The following is a 16,679-nucleotide window of genomic DNA, read 5'->3' on the forward strand; positions in this document are numbered from 1 at the left end:
AATATTTTTTTTGCTGGTATTTTTCAGTAGCTTTTGTTGTTTACTTGTTTAGAGTGATTCGATAGATGGACACTATCTCTAGCCTAGAAGGAATAGGTCTAGGACTTTCAGTGGCTTGTTTACTCCTTCAGTTGATTGACTAGGTTCTGGAACAAAAGGATCAAAAGTCAAAACCTTTCACGCCCCACGTTGGATTTACAGTATCTGTAGCAAGCTGTGAAAATACTCCTTTTAGTCGAGAAAAGCACTTTAACTTATAAAAATGAAGGGAGCAAGATTTTTAATAACAGTTTCTGCCAGTTTCGACTTGCTTCGCTAAATTACCAAAAGAAAGCAACAACTATTCGGACTAAGACGATGTGGACAGTGGACTCAAGAAAAAGTAAAAGAAAATGCTATTTTCTAGCATGGAGGCCGACTGGGGAAACCAATTAATGTGTGGTGAAGCGCACCTTTCTCAGATTGATGAATTTTATCTGCTGATTTAGTTAAGTCTATTCCCCAAGCAGAATTCAAGCTCTGCAATTATAAGGATACTGTAAATACAGCTAGAGACCATGCAACAAATGCTACTCAATCAGCTCAAGAGTCTGTTCAGCAAAGACAGTAGTATATTACTGGTTTCCTGCAGCAGACTGCTGGTTTCTTACAGCAGACTACTAGTTTTCTGCGTCAGCTGGTTTCCTACAGTAGATTACTGGATTTCTTCAGCAGGTTTCTTGTTTATCTGTCATTCCCTTTCATCAATTCTTTTGCTTTTCAATAATAATAATACCTCATTTTAGGGTACATTAAACAGACAATTGATAAAGTTTACGTTATTTTGAGCTTTGGTTAGGAAACTAATGAAATAGAAATTTGTACTATTGCAGACTGGAGAGCAAATGAAGGGCATGGCTCAGGGTGCTGTGGAAAGTGTGAAGAACACACTTGGAATGAATGAGAAGAAATGAAATCAAAGGATTGATGAGATCATTTGGTTATGAAATGAGATGCAGCTTTAATAAATGCAGATTTTGTTGCTTTCTTTTGGTAATTTAGGGATGACTGATGGTATGGCAACATGGTAATGATGTGGACTAAGACAATTCAAGAATGGTCCCACAACTCACAAGCGAAAGACATAAATAGTTTAAGTGATTTACACCTTGAAGTAGAGTGTGTAAATACTGGATGTATACATAGAGAAATAAATTTAAAACACAACTATTCAGGAATAAAGAATTTAAAAAAATCTATTGTCAGAGATCTAGCACTTTTAAGTTTTAACTTTCTTACTAGATCTAGCAACTAATTAATCTAAATTATGCTAGATACTTAAATTAAAAGTTAAAATAAATTAGCCTAAACTATGCTAGACACTTACATTGTTTGTTGATAAAATAAGCAACTAATATATAGTTTGATTAACAAACTATTTCATTATTTGAATATCCAATGTGTTCAATAATTGTGTGAATATTACTTTATTATTTTTTCATTATTTGAATATAATTTTATTTTTATTTATTATTTTAATATAATATAATTATTTATTTTTTATTGTTTGGATATAATTTGATCACTTGCTTTTCTTTTTTTTTGAAGATGTCAAATGAAGTGAGTGATATGATTTTGGATTCTACAACTAATCAAACACAATTGGCCTCTCAACTTTTTACATATGATGAGGTAACAAAAAGTGCAACTGTAAATTCCAAAGTGATGAGACGAGCATCTAAGCCATGGTCAGAGGTATGGGACCACTTTACTAAATTTGTTAATGAAGAAGGTAATCGTAAAGCTAGGTGTAATTATTGTGACAGAGAATTTTTTGCTGATCCTAAAAAGAATGGAACCACCGCTTTAAAGAATCACATGAATTCTTGTAAAAAGGTTCCTCGTGTTAGTGGGGATGATGGTACTCAAACAGAATTGGTGTTGCCGTCAGGAGGAGTGGAATCTTTAGGCACTTAGAAATTTAATCAAGATGCTGTTAGAAAAGCTGTAGCTAAAATGATCATTCTGAATGAGTTGTCATTTAGATTTGTGGAGTCGGAAGGATTTAGACATTGTATGTCAGTTGCATGTCCTAGATTTTGTGTACCATCACGATGGACAGTTACTAGGGATTGCTATCAGCTTTATATTGATGAAAAGACTCATTTGAAGCAATTCATGAAATCATCTTTTACAAGAGTATCTCTTACCACTGATACATGGACCTCATTACAAATGATCAATTATATGTGTCTTACGACTGACTTCATAGACAAAGATTGAAAACTAAATAAAAAGATATTAAATTTTTGTCCCATTTCTAGTCACAAAGGTGAAGCTATTGGTAAGGCGGTTGAAAAATGTTTGCGTGATTGGGGGATTGATAAGATTTTTACTGTTACAGTTGATAAGGCTAGTTCTAATGATGTTGCAATTGCATATTTGAGGAAAAAATTTAACAATGCTGGAACTAGTATTTTGGGAGGCAAATATCTTCATTTGAGATGCATTGCACATATTGTTAATCTTATTGTTTGTGATGGATTGAAGGAAATGAATGAAACAATTGCTCGTGTTAGAGGGGCAATAAGATATGAGAGACAATCACCTTTCAGGTTAGCTAAGTTTAAAGAGTGTATTGTAAATAAACATATTCAAAGTAAAAGTTTATTGTGTTTGGATGTTAGCACTAGATAGAATTCTACTTATTTGATGTTGGATGCAGCTCAAAAGTTTGAAAGGGCATCTGATGCATTTGATGATGTTGATCCTTATTATAGAAGTGAGCTTTTGATGGGAGATGAGGTACCCGATCAAAATGATTGGGCAACTGTTAGGAAGTTTTACCTTTTCTTGCAACAATTTTATGATCTCACCGTGAAAGTTTTAGGTACTTCTTACGTCACATCTAATACTTTTCTTGATGATATATGTGATGTTTATTCCACTTTGCGAGAATGGCAATTAAATCCTGATGTTGAGTTGAATGTAATGGCAAAGAGAATGAAGGATAAATATGATAAGTATTGGGGAAATATAGAGAAGATGAATATGTTGGTTTATATTGCTTCTCTTCTTGATCCTTCAAAAAAGTTTCCTTTTGTTGAATATTGCTTCATGAAAATGTATTCTTCTTATGAAGCTTCATTGATGATTAAAAAAGTACAACAAGCAATAGAAAACTTATTTAATGAATACAAAAGAATGTTAGAACCTCAGTCTGAGCAAGTTGGTGAAAGTAGTCAAGTAAGCCAAATGTCACAGCCCACCGATGATGAAAGTGGAAATGGAATGACAAAAAAAAAAAAAAAAAGCTTTAAGTCCAAGTACAAGAGGTATAGGATTGAACATGGCAAAGATGAACATAAATAAGAATTGGCTAAATATTTGAGTGAGGAGCCTGATGATGATGATAATGATGACTTTGATGTTTTAATTTGGTGGAAACTTAATAGCCATAGGTTTCCTATCCTTTCCCATCTAGCTCGTGATGTGTTAGCAATTCCTATATCCACAGTTGCTTCCGAATCTGCTTTTAGCACTGGTGGTCGTGTGCTTGATGCATATAGGAGCTCTTTAACTCCTAAAATTGTGCAAGCCCTTATTTGTGCTCAAGATTGGTTACGTAGATCTTCTAATCTTGATTCATTTCAACCTGAAGATGATTTGATACAGCTTGACAAAATGGATTTAGGTAATATTTTATTTATACTATCATTTATTTTTTAAGGATTATTATTTTTTATTTTTTTATTTGTTTAAAGCTTACTTTTGTTATTTTTTGTTTATATATTTTTAGATTTGTTAAAAATTGCCTTAGATCCAGTAATTGATTAAAACAAATGTGCATGGACCTTTTGAGGTAATTTCATTATTAATTTCTATGAATATTTACATTTAAAAAATATTTATTGTATTCATTGACAACTAATTAAGGTTTTAATCTCTTTAACATTTTAAGAAAAAATGAAAGATGTGCACCAAAGTTATGGGGTTCATGTACGAAGAATGCTGTTAGAACTTGGAATATCCTTTAATTAGCTTGTTTTATGTTTTTTTATGAACTTTTATATCCATTTGTCAACTCAGAGTGTTCTTGTCTTGTTTTATGTTTTGTATGAGTTGTTAGCTCAATTTGTCAACTTAAAATATCTTTTATGTTTTGCACCAAAGTTATGAGATGCATATTTGCTTGATTTGCTTTTTTAAGTTGGCTTGTTGATCCTTGAAAACTTGTTTATGTGTTGAAATGACAATTATTATGTATTGATGGCTTTGTTGGTTATTTGATATATGTTAAAGTAATACTTTTTAAAACTTATTATTTAATTTATTTTGATTAAATAAGTTTAAATGAGTATTTATTTATCTTTTTTCTTGTAAAATATTGTAGAAATTATTAAATTCTTTAATGATTTAGTTTGAATGGTATGTCAATTTAAGTTTTATTATATTGAATTTGTAGCTAAATAATTATTCAAAATAAGAGAAAAAATGATGAAAAATTTGATTATTTAACCAAACTAATCGAATCGAACCGATTTTTGATCGATTCGATTAAATCGGTTAGTTAAAATTTTGTTGGTCGGTTTGATTACTGATAAAATAAAATTGGTTAATTCGGTTATTGATTTTTTCAGACCGAATTAACCAAATTAACCGACTGCACACCCCTACTCAATTCCTTTTCCTTAAAATGCTTCCCCCATTTTCAGCTTTCTATTTTCACCTTTTTTTTACCCACCTTCTGCTCCTACATCAATTTATCAAACATTTTCACACCTTAAAATTTAGCAACTCTGTAATCCTAAGCAGAGCCATGCTGTCAAGTTGCAACAAGGCTCCGAAATGCAATTACTTCTTGGAAGGGTAAAGTACTACAAGAACCCAATTTGAACACGGTACAAAAGGGATATAAGAAGGGAGAACAAACAATTCACAAAGGTGGTTAAAACGAGAGATGCTCCAATTTCTAAAAACTAAAAGAAAAATAATCCCAACAAAAGGGAATTCACAACAAAAAAAGGTTCACAGACAAAATCTTAGGAGGTTTCTCTCTTAGCCAATAAACCAAACTGAAATCCCATTCTCAGGGTCATCACCAAACTTCACCAGTTGAAACCACTCAAACTACCACCGAACACTTACCCCTTCATTTCCATAATTGACCAGCCCAGCAGCCACCATCCCTTCATGTTTTAAATTGCCACCACCACCCCATCCCTCTCCTTTCACCAGTTGAACAAACCAACACAGCCTAGCCTTGAAACCTGATAGAATCTTTGTCTTGTCTTCATCACCAGCCAACCCTTCCTTTAACCCATTATCCAACCACCATTACTAGCCTAACACCTCACTAAGACAACCAACACCACCCCTACTATAAAAACAAAAAAAACAAAAAAGCCACATTACCCAAACCCCTCATGTCAAGCAACCCACAACCCTCAAAAAGCCAAAAACAACAAAACACAAAAATATCATCACATCCCTTATTGGGGATCATTAACGTCAATTAAACCAAAAAAAAAAAAGACAAAAAATGTATTTCGGTTTAAGAATGGGCTTTGGGATTAGGGTGTTTCAGGAAGTTTTAAGATTTGATTTTTCGTGAGAAGGAAGGTTTTAGGCAAAGTAATAACATAGTGGAAGGTAGCAGAGTTTCGGACTATAGGGGATGAGATTTCGGTTATTAACTTTAACACTATTAAAATAAAAAAGTATTTAAGAAAATATTTAATATAAATTATTTTTATTTATTTATTTATTAAAAGAATATAAAATAATAATAATAATAAATGATGAAAAAAATCCTTTTTAGTGATTAAATTTTACATAATATATGAATATCATTTGTAGTAATTAATTTTTTATTTATTTAAAAAAAATGAGACAAAAATGAAATTTTTTTATGAAATCTTAAAGAAATTTGGGCAGTAATTTTTTAAAAATATTTAAATGATAAATTTTTTCTAAAATGCCATCAAAGCATTAAGGTATTTAAAATAATTTTCAATAAAGATTTTTGTTTACCTTTAATTTAATAAAAAATGATAAGAAATGAATTCTTATAAAAAGAAAATATTATTTGGATTAGATTATGAGCATCATATATTACAGTATTTTTATAACTATCAATTTTTAAGATAAATACGAGCCATTGAAAATGAAATTTTTGATAAGTTCGAGTAATGATTCTTAAAAAATCTTTAGATAAGAGAGTTCTTCTTAATATTGTCAAAGTATTAAATATTTTGGGATTTTTTCAATAGACAAGGTTTTTATTTATTTTTTAAGCAAAAATTTAAAAAAAAAAAAGAAAAATTTCTTTTGTAGCAATAAGAAAATTTAAAGGAATTATTTTTAAATATAAAAATTAATATCACTTTCTTTAATGTTAAAGGATAACACATAGTATTGGTATCGTTTTTAAAACGGACGTTATAAAAGAGTTATTCTTTCTCATACATAATTGTATTTTCAAATCTAATTTTATTTTTTTTAGATAAAAAAATCATCATTTTAATAAGCTTTAATTAATTTAAAATTTTTATTAAAAATATAAATTTTTAGGTGTTCAGTCATATCTAATAAAAAATATCGGTAACAACTTATCTTATTTTGAAAATTAAAAAAGAATTCATTTAACCAACCCCAAAACTATTATAACAAATCTAATCTCATTATTATAATAATTTATCTCATCATAGATTTAAATGAACAAACAAAAAATTCACACATGACATATGAAAGCTTAGAGTACACATTAATTTAATACTATCAATATTAACCTTTCATTATTACAAACCAAAGTTAAACTATTTTAGGTTTTCAACTACAAAAAAGTAATTGTAAACCATCTTTTATTGAAACAAAAGTTTTTCTTAATTATTTTTTTTTCATATTTGAAATAACTAAGATTTGAACTCTAGTTATTAAAATTAAAAATTAAAAATTTTACTAATTTCTTAACTACTTTTAATTATTAGAGATAGTTACACCTTATGTTTGTTAATAAAAAGTTAATTCTTTCATAAAAAAAATAAAATAATATTTTGTTTGGTTGTTGTTTTTATTTTTATTTTTTATTTTTTTAAATTATCAATTTATTTTTATTTTTATTTTCACTTTTTTATTGAAAAATAAAAAATAAATAACATAACTATCAATTAAATGGAACCTAAAGAGTTCATTCAAACGGTTTGAGAAAAATACATTAATTAAAATAATAAAAATATAAATTATAATCTTATTCCAAAATATATGGAAAAAAAAAAACTACAACAAAACCAATAAAATTTTATAGAAGAAAACGGGTTAATTTATATTTTGGCCCTGAACTATAACATCTTTCACGATTTGGTACGTAAAGAAAAAAAAAATTTACGCTTTAGTGTCTTGTATTCCATCATGCACTTTGCACCAGTCACTAACTCTGTTAATAAAAAATTAAAAAATGTCATGAATTTTTCTTCCAATGACTGAACGCAATGTGTCATGTGAGTCTAAATAAGCACACAATGAGCCCACACGCCATGTCAGATAAAAATTGAAAAAATTGGGTTTTAAGTAAAACCAATTATTTTATTTCTCTCATTTTCCTTTTTTTTTTTTAATTTTCTTTCTAAATTTATTCTCTATCTAGCTTGTCTCTCTACATTCAAGACCGCCACTCAAAAATACCCAAAATCCTGTGGAACGTTGTTGTTGCTGCCGCCATCTACGATCACCTATCGCTGCTCCTCGACGCTGGTTTAGTCACAAATTTTATTCTCAAGTTCCTATCGATATAATCTTCACCATTTTCTGATTAGTTTTCTTTGAAAACTCTTAAGATAGCGTAGATCTACAATTTTAGGCTGAGACTCGTTAATGAAAAGCCCTTCGGTCTCCGTTTCAAAACCCTTTGAAATCAACTATGTTAATTACTCTCTATGATTTTCTTTTCCTCTGATTCGTGAACCTCAAAACTCTTTAAAAATCTCTAAAAAGCCAATTCCAAAGACCTAATAAACCCGCTCCTTAAAACACTCTTTTCCTCTGATTTTTGAATTCACCATTATTGCCTCCAACCTCTCAAACCTACTCAACTCAACCCACACACAAACCAAATTCCTCTCAAAATTCCTCCCAACCTTTACCTACACCTTTACCACAAATCTCCATGATGCAACCAACCTATCCAAACTCAACCTTCCCTCCTTTTGAAGAATTTCATAAAGACCAATACAAACACATTCCAAAAATCCCCACTCCCACTGACAGAGATGAATATGGAAACCAAAAAAGTGTTTCTCGTGCTGAAGCAGTTTTAAACTGGCAAACTGAAAATTCTCTCCAGCAAAATTCCTACTTGCACAGAATTGAACATAAGTTGGACCAAGTCAGTCAACACTTTGATCAGAGTCTTGTCAATCTCCAGAATATTATTCTTGAAATTCAGTCAAGGATAATCACACTTGATCAAGAACTCAGATACATGGCTGAAAACAACACTGGTATCACTTATGCTTTCACTAAACGAGAGAAAGAAATGAAGAGCCTAAAGATTCAACTTGCAGACCTTCAAAACCAGTTTCGTCAGAAACAACAACAACAACAAGCAGCTTCGAGTTACAACATCTTCACACCATATCATACTGGTATGCATGATACTCCTTACCAAGCTTATACTCTTCCCCCATTTCAACCATACAATCCTCCAACCTCACCTCCAAAACCTTTTTTCACACCTTTTCAGTACAAACCTCCCCCAACATCTATTCCAACATCCTCACAACCAACACAATACTTCACTCCTCTTTCAGAACAACCAGACCAACCCCCTTTCGGTACAACTGAAAAATAGATTCACAGATTTAGAGAAAAACAACCAGTTGATCCAAAACCCAAAAGAGTAGCAGAACAACCACTTTCTCAACCCTCAAAACCACACCCAAGCTCAAGTTCCACACCTCAAAACCTTACACCACAACCAAACCAAAAACTTGTACAACTCATGATTTCTCCTACACAAACCCTTCCAGAAATACTTCACCAGATGGCACAAGATAACCTTCCTCAGTTCTCTATTGAAGATATTTTTCCCTCTACCTTTGAGAATGAATCTCACATGGATACTGTCAAATCAGAAGAATCAGTTGAAACAGATGATACTGATGACTCAGATGAAATGATGCTCCCTCAGATTTTCATGACAGAACCAACAGTTGAAGTTCCAGATGATACTCCAGAAGTCCATAACCCTGATGCAATGGATGCTGAACAACACCCTCCTCCACAACAATCACATGCTCCTCCTTCAACATCAAAATTCTCAGTCTTTACCATTGATGATGTTCCTCCTTCAAAATGGCCCTCAAGATTTCAAGAATTCTTAGCATGGGGACTTGTTGAATTGAATTCTCATCCCAATGTTACGATGAACACAGTCTTGATCAGATTTGTTTCTAGACTCGTTGGAACCCTGAAAAATTTTTGGGACAACATTGGTGAATACAGACAACTCCAGTTTCTTCAATGCCCAACAATCACAGACGCTGTCTCTCAATTTACAGCAATCTTTTGTGGACAAGAAACTCACAGATTAGAAAAGATTAGAGAGCAATTCTTCAGACTCAAATGCTGTTCTCTCCATCCAAAAGACCTTGACAGACACTGTCAACAATTCTCTCAGTATTTCTACATACTTGGTGGATTCGATGATGTCAACTTAAAGCAAGCATTTCTTAATTCTGTTCCAGAAGAACTTGCCCAGCAAACAAGAACCCAGTTGAACCTCAGATCCCTTGATGTCAAATCTATGACCCTTGGAGACATCTACAAGATGATGCTAAAAGCCCTTGATAAGATTTGCAAAGAGCACAAATACATCAAAACCTTGGTGCACAACTCCAAAAAGCTTGAAAAGCCCTGTTCTTACTCCTCCTCAGGATTACAAATCAAATGTTCATCCAAAGATCCCACATGTTTTTACAGCAACAAGAAAAAGAAGCATTTCAGAAGATTCAGACCTTCCAGACCTCCAGAAATCTCCAGACCCAGACACAAGAAATTCTCCAGATATGCTGATAAACCCAGAAGATTTCAAAGATTCAAATTTGCAAGAAAGAAGAACAACCCAAAGATCAAAAGCTCAAAATGTTTTCTCTGTGGAAAACCAGGACATTTCTCAAAGAACTGCCCAAAGTCAGACAAAAAATCAGTCAAGATGATCCAAGACATTGCCAATATCTCAGGTATCAATCTCTCAGATGATGATCTTGAATCAATTTTCTCCCTTGATGATGAGCAGAATGAAAGATCACTGTTTATGATAAAGCAGTTTGATGCTGATGAGTATGCAGATTCAAATTACTCAGAATACTCAGATGATTTCACAGATGATCAATGTTATGAGTATATGTCAGTTCAAGAACTCCAAAAAATCCAAACCATTCAACCTCCAAAATTACCCCTAGCTCCAGTTCAGATTTTCACTCACAAACATTCCCCTCCTATAACAGTCACAGCTTTCTTTGATACTGGTGCAGCTCAAACCATAGCAAACCCTCTTGTCTTACCCAAACACTTTTGGAAAAAACAGAAAACCTTCTTCAAAACCGCTGATGAAAATGTATTTTCTACAGACTTTGTCAGCAACCCTGTTACCCTTCAAATCCTTCCAGGCTGTCGAATAACTCAAAAGATTTTAGGATCTCCACTTCCCCAGAAAGACCTTGTTATTGGTTTTGATATTATAACCAGTATACCAGGTTTAAAGCTTAGTGGAAATGGTATCAAGTTTGAAAGTTATTTCAGACCTTGGAAAAACCTTCCCAACCTCTTTACCCTTACCCTTCAACCAGATGTTTTTCAAGATTTCAAACACAAGTTCATTCACTTTTCATGTGCAGAAACTCACTCAGATTTTCTCCAGAAATGTGATCACCCACTTTGGCAAAACCCTGAATTTTTCATTTCCCTTCCCTTCAAGAAAAATGAGAATGCCAATCCTACAAAAGCTAGTCATTCAGGCATGAACCCAGATCATTTCAAACACGCAATCCAAGAATGTTCCCTTCTCCAGGCTCAAGGATTAATTGAACCAACCTCCTCTCCATGGGCGTGTGAAGCGTTTTATGTCAACAAACGTTCAGAACAAGTTCGTGGAAAACTCAGATTGGTAATCAACTACAAGCCTCTTAACATTTTCCTTGCGGATGATAAGTTCCCTCTTCCAGACAGAAAAACTTTGTTCGCAAATCTAGCAAATGCAAAAGTCTTCTCAAAGTTTGATCTCAAGGCAGGATTTTGGCAACTAGGTATACATCCACAGGACAGATATAAAACGGTATTTTGCATTCTTCAACACCACTTCCAGTGGACCGTAATGCCTTTTGGTTTAAAAGTTGCTCCTTCACTGTTCCAAAAAGCCATGACCAAGATATTTGCTCCAATTCTTGATAATGCTTTGATTTACATCGATGATATCTTACTGTTCTCTCCTGATGATACATCTCATGCACAGTTATTGGATAAGTTCCAGCGCATAGTTCAATAGTATGGGATAATGCTTTCAGAGAAAAAGATGCTCATTGGTGCTACAGAAATTGATTTCTTAGGCATGCATCTCAAAGATGGTCAGTACATTGCTCAACCTCATATTGCTCAGTCACTTGCAAATTTTCCTGATGCAAACCTCTCGAAGAAGCAGATCCAGCAATTTCTCGGTATAGTCAATTACATGAATGAATTTCTTCCAGATATTGCCCAGCTCACATATCCACTCAGACAAATGCTCAAAAAAGAACCTCCCACGTGGTCTCAGATTCAGACAAAAGCAGTACAAGCCTTAAAGATAAAAGCAAAGTCACTTCTCACTTTAAAGATTCCTTCAGATGGTACAAGAATACTGCAGACAGATGCTAGTGAACAGTTCTGGTCAGCAATTCTCCTTGAAGAAAAAGATGGAACCAGACAAATCTGTGGTTACAAAAGTGGAAAATTCAAAGATTCGAAACTTAATTATCACTCTACACTAAAAGAGATTTTAGCTGTAAAGTATGGTATCCAAAGATTTGAATTTCACCTCATTGGATTTCACTTTCTCGTGGAATTAGATATGTCAGCCTTTGATCAGATGCTAAATTTCAAAAAGAAGAAAATGCCAAATGCACAGTTACTCAGGCTATCACAGTGGTTCTCACAGTACTCCTTCACCACCAGGCATATAAAAGGAAAAGATAACCTCATCCCAGACATGCTCACAAGACCTCCTTCGAAACCTCCTTCAAACACTTTCCAAGTTATTCCAGTCATTTCCATGATGAACCCAGCACCTTCTTCTTCACAAGCCTCTTCTTCAACCAACCCTCTTTTCCCCTCTTCTCAGAAACCTCACCTTGATGATGAATTTGATCTCCTTGATGAATTTCTTAACCTTCCAGTGGAAAATCTCCCTCCAGAGTTACCCAGACTTCTTGCCACTCAAACCCTTGACCAAAAAGCCTCACACCTTTTGCTCAAATATCAGTCCAAAACACTCAAAAAGTTTGGAGACACCTCTTTTCAATCTCTTGGTATACACCCTGATTATCCCTTTATCCATCCCTTTAAATTCCCTGAACCTCTTTGTTTCCCAAAAGAAACAGTTTGTTTTATATGGTACCTTTGTCACCTTTACTATATTGGTATAGAATTCCCACTTCCAAAGCTCAAAACCCTTCTTTACCTTTTTCACCAGTCAACCATCAACCCTTCTAAACACCAGTTGGACCCCAGTCAATAACATCTTAAGATTTTCTTCACCTGGTTCAGACCCATTCCCATTTGGATCCAATGGATTGAAACCTATGAAAGATATACAAAAGTTCTTCCTGATCCTCATATTGTTTTAATCTTTCACAGATCTTGCAGCAGTTTGACAAAAGATCCTCAGTATTTCCCTTATGCAGCAATTTACAGCTCCCAAGGATATTCACTGTTTGATTCTCAGTTTGATCACCCAGTTGAATACACTGAATTCCAGCGATAAATTTGTGAAATGAATCACAAGTTTCCAAAGCAAAATTGGCCAGAGATCCAAGATGAAGTTCCATGGGGAAACTATCCTTCAGAGTACACTTACCAGCTCAACATTGATAAAAAGATTTATGAAACTCGCCTTGATGGTACTTGGACAGAACCTCTTTCTGAAACTACCAGATTTGAACTTGACCATGCAGGCCCAGTAGAATGGAATCCTTATTGGAAACCTCCTGAAGTTATCCCACAAATGGAATAGCAACAAGATTCTCAAGATCCACTTGATGATTTTGATCCAGATCAATGGTTAGTCAACCTCGGCTACGATTTCACCCCAGGCACAGATAATTCACACCTCAACCTCTCTCCAGAACACACTCAATGTTCTCTCAAATGATGGTGCTACAAGACAGAAGATTCCCTCTCCAGTCCAAATATTGTATAATTAAGCGTGTTAATTTCAGTTTTCTCCAGAAGACTCCACAGAAGTTGATAATGATGCCTTCACATCAAGACAACCTTATGTCAAGTCTTCATCACCTTTATGTCTTAGTCAAGTCATAATGTATTTTGTATTTTAGTATGAGTCATAGTGCTTAGTCACTGTACCTTAAGTAATGAGTCACTATACCATAATAATGGACCTTTGTACCCTAGTTATGAGTCATTGTACCTTAGTTATGACTCACCGTCCTTTAGTCTTATCCTAAGCCACTTGTAAAGTTACTTTGTCCTAGTCTCGTCTTATTAGGCTACTAGTCCTTTACTTTTTCATGTATAAATAGAATGATACTTCTCTAGGAAGGAATCATCGAGAAAAATCAATCTAAGCATAGTAAGAATCGAGAAAAATCTAAGAATCGAGAAAAATCAATCTAAGCATAGTAAGAATCGAGAAAAAACTCAAACCTCTCTCTTGTAAGAAAAACCTTCCTTTATAAAAATATGTTTGGCTAAAAATCTCTCTTTCTCTTTTGGTGCTTCCATCTTCCTTTTTTCATAATTACATCTTTCAGCTTCATCATTCCTCTTCAATCTATTCAAAAGTTTGTAGTGATACAAGTTGAGTATGCCCTGCAGTTGCCATATTATTATGGATCCTCTGCAACAGAAACTCTTGTTAATCTGTTAAACAGATCATTGAACCTTTTTCTTCAGCTAAAGAAAAGTCATACCGTCCCAAGATCATACTAATAGTAAGTTACTATAGTGAAAGACATATCTCCATAAAAGTCAGGCCCCCAGTTCGACGTTAAGCCAAGAAGGCGCTAGAGTCTTGAACACCGGCTAGAATACCTTGGTTGTATGTCTGATCTATGGAAAGCTTATCGTTGGTATTATCTTGCTAAGTTTGATCGATCTTCACGCTGTTGTCATAGTACCAGATAGTATTGTCAGGACTCTACCACCCGGAGAGCCCGGAACTGAAGCCGTGTCAGTTGCCAGAGCCTTGGCCGTACTACCTGTTGCTGTGTGTATAAATGGTATCAGAGCTATGTGTATAAATGGTATCAGGCCTAACAACTTGCCAAGATAGTGAGAAGAGAAGTATGTTTCTAAAAGATTTGATTATTGAAAAATTGGAAAAGGAAAAGCCAAAAGAGAGTCTTATTTTCATGGATCTATCCACTCTTAGCAACTCTAGTTCTCAACCATCTTCCTCTAGATCTTCTTTTAGTCTATCCTCTCCTCCATCTCCTGTACTTAAAAAGTCCTCCTCTTCTAAGCTTAAGTTCTTATATGAAGTAGATTATATTTCAGAAGAAAAGAAAACCCAACAAACAGTCTTACCCCTTATCAATCCTTATACAGCTTTCTCAAACTCCTCCCCTTCTCTTACCAGATCTTTAAAAACTCTTTTAAAACCCAAATATCCAGCTCCAAAAGAATATGTTCAAGCCACAAACTTTGATCAATGTATTCTTCCAGCAGGACCCCAAGAGCACTTTGTTACTCTTCAGATCCCAGAAGAATTTCCTCACCAGTGGTCAGAATAAGGATACACTCACATCCACTTTGGTGCTATCAGAATCGCTTTAACCTTCCATGGTAGAAATGGAATTCCTGTCTGTACCAGAATGGCCTTATTGGACACCAGATTTAAAGATTACAAGCATGCAGTCCTTGGAATCATCGAGACGACACTCAATGCAGGAACTGTCTTCTTCACAGTCTTTCCAAATTACAATATATCTCTTCATGATCCAACCCTGTTAGATGCTTTAAAAGTTCAAGTCCAGATCGTAGGCACAGAAATGAAAGGCCTCCAGGCAACCCTTCACTACCAGATGGCATACAGAGTTCAAGATCATGCCATTAACTTGCCTCTTTCACACTCCAGTGATGCAGTTTTTGTTAAAATGGAAACAGCAGACAGAACTCCCAAACATGTTCATATTCTAAAGCAGATTTCCAATGAAGAACTTGCCACCCTTCTCCCAAAGACGTGGACGACAAGTTATCAAAAGATTTGGAAACAAGATGAGCCAATCGAACATTTTGATCCAACCTACAAGACAAACCAAGATGGTATTGTCACAATTGAATTTGATCACAGCAAAGGAAAGGATGTTCCTCCTCCAACAATCTTTCCAACCCAGTTTATGATGCAAAGATGCCATGCTGATCTCCTTGATATTCCAGTCACACACTTTCAGTCCAATGGAAATCCCGTGTATGCATATAAATCTCCAACAGAACATTGCTATTGGGACATATATTGTCAATGCAAAGAATGCCAGATCGATGCTGATAAAAGCTTCCTAGATGATGATGATGATGATATTCCAAAGAAGCAAAAGAAGAAAAAGTCTTCTCAGCAAAAGCTCAAAGAAAGATATGAAAATGGAGACCCTGAAGTTGATCTCCTTGGTGAACCCTCAGGAAAGTTTGACTACTATGTCATCTATCCTAAGAAAGACAAACCACCCTCTCAAACCTACTCAACTCAACCCACACACAAACCAAATTCCTCTCAAAATTCCTCCCAACCTTTACCTACACCTTTACCACAAATCTCCATGATGCAACCAACCTATCCAAACTCAACCTTCCCTCCTTTTGAAGAATTTCATAAAGACCAATACAAACACATTCCAAAAATCCCCACTCCCACTGACAGAGATGAATATGGAAACCAAAAAAGTGTTTCTCGTGCTGAAGCAGTTTTAAACTGGCAAACTGAAAATTCTCTCCAGCAAAATTCCTACTTGCACAGAATTGAACATAAGTTGGACCAAGTCAGTCAACACTTTGATCAGAGTCTTGTCAATCTCCAGAATATTATTCTTGAAATTCAGTCAAGGATAATCACACTTGATCAAGAACTCAGATACATGGCTGAAAACAACACTGGTATCACTTATGCTTTCACTGAACGAGAGAAAGAAATGAAGAGCCTAAAGATTCAACTTGCAGACCTTCAAAACCAGTTTCGTCAGAAACAACAACAACAACAACAACAAGCAACTTCGAGTTACAACATCTTCACACCATATCATACTGGTATGCATGATACTCCTTACCAAGCTTATACTCTTCCCCCATTTCAACCATACAATCCTCCAACCTCACCTCCAAAACCTTTTTTCACACCTTTTCAGTACAAACCTCCCCCAACATCTATTCCAACATCCTCACAACCAACACAATACTTCACTCCTCTTTCAGAACAACCAGACCAACCCCCTTTCGGT

At 34.4% G+C, this 16,679-nt stretch overlaps 1 protein-coding gene and 1 pseudogene across 1 annotated transcript; both read left to right on the forward strand.

The window, feature by feature from the left end:
- The first annotated feature begins 2,214 nt into the window (after positions 1-2,214).
- Positions 2,215-2,947, forward strand: LOC149519947 (zinc finger BED domain-containing protein RICESLEEPER 2-like; annotated as a pseudogene).
- Positions 2,948-2,970: 23 nt separating this feature from the next.
- LOC149519948 (zinc finger BED domain-containing protein RICESLEEPER 2-like) lies at positions 2,971-3,742 on the forward strand. Its single transcript, XM_089751872.1, has 2 exons — positions 2,971-3,314; positions 3,372-3,742. The coding sequence occupies exons 1-2, from the start codon at positions 2,971-2,973 to the stop codon at positions 3,706-3,708; spliced, it is 681 nt and encodes a 226-aa protein (XP_089607998.1). The 3' UTR covers positions 3,709-3,742.
- The last annotated feature ends 12,937 nt before the right edge of the window (positions 3,743-16,679 follow it).

This window comes from Durio zibethinus, chromosome 2 (assembly GCF_047325235.1).
Source record: "Durio zibethinus cultivar Kanyao isolate XHJ-2024 chromosome 2, ASM4732523v1, whole genome shotgun sequence".
Classification (NCBI taxonomy): domain Eukaryota; kingdom Viridiplantae; phylum Streptophyta; class Magnoliopsida; order Malvales; family Malvaceae; genus Durio; species Durio zibethinus.

Bases quoted from the DNA above. Each gene is read 5' to 3' on its own strand.
- LOC149519948 (XM_089751872.1), top strand. From the start codon at position 2,971: ATGGCAAAGAGAATGAAGGATAAATATGATAAGTATTGGGGAAATATA. The intron at 3,315-3,371 runs GTATAGGATTGA...TAAATATTTGAG, and splicing joins TTTAAGTCCAAGTACAAGAG to TGAGGAGCCTGATGATGATG.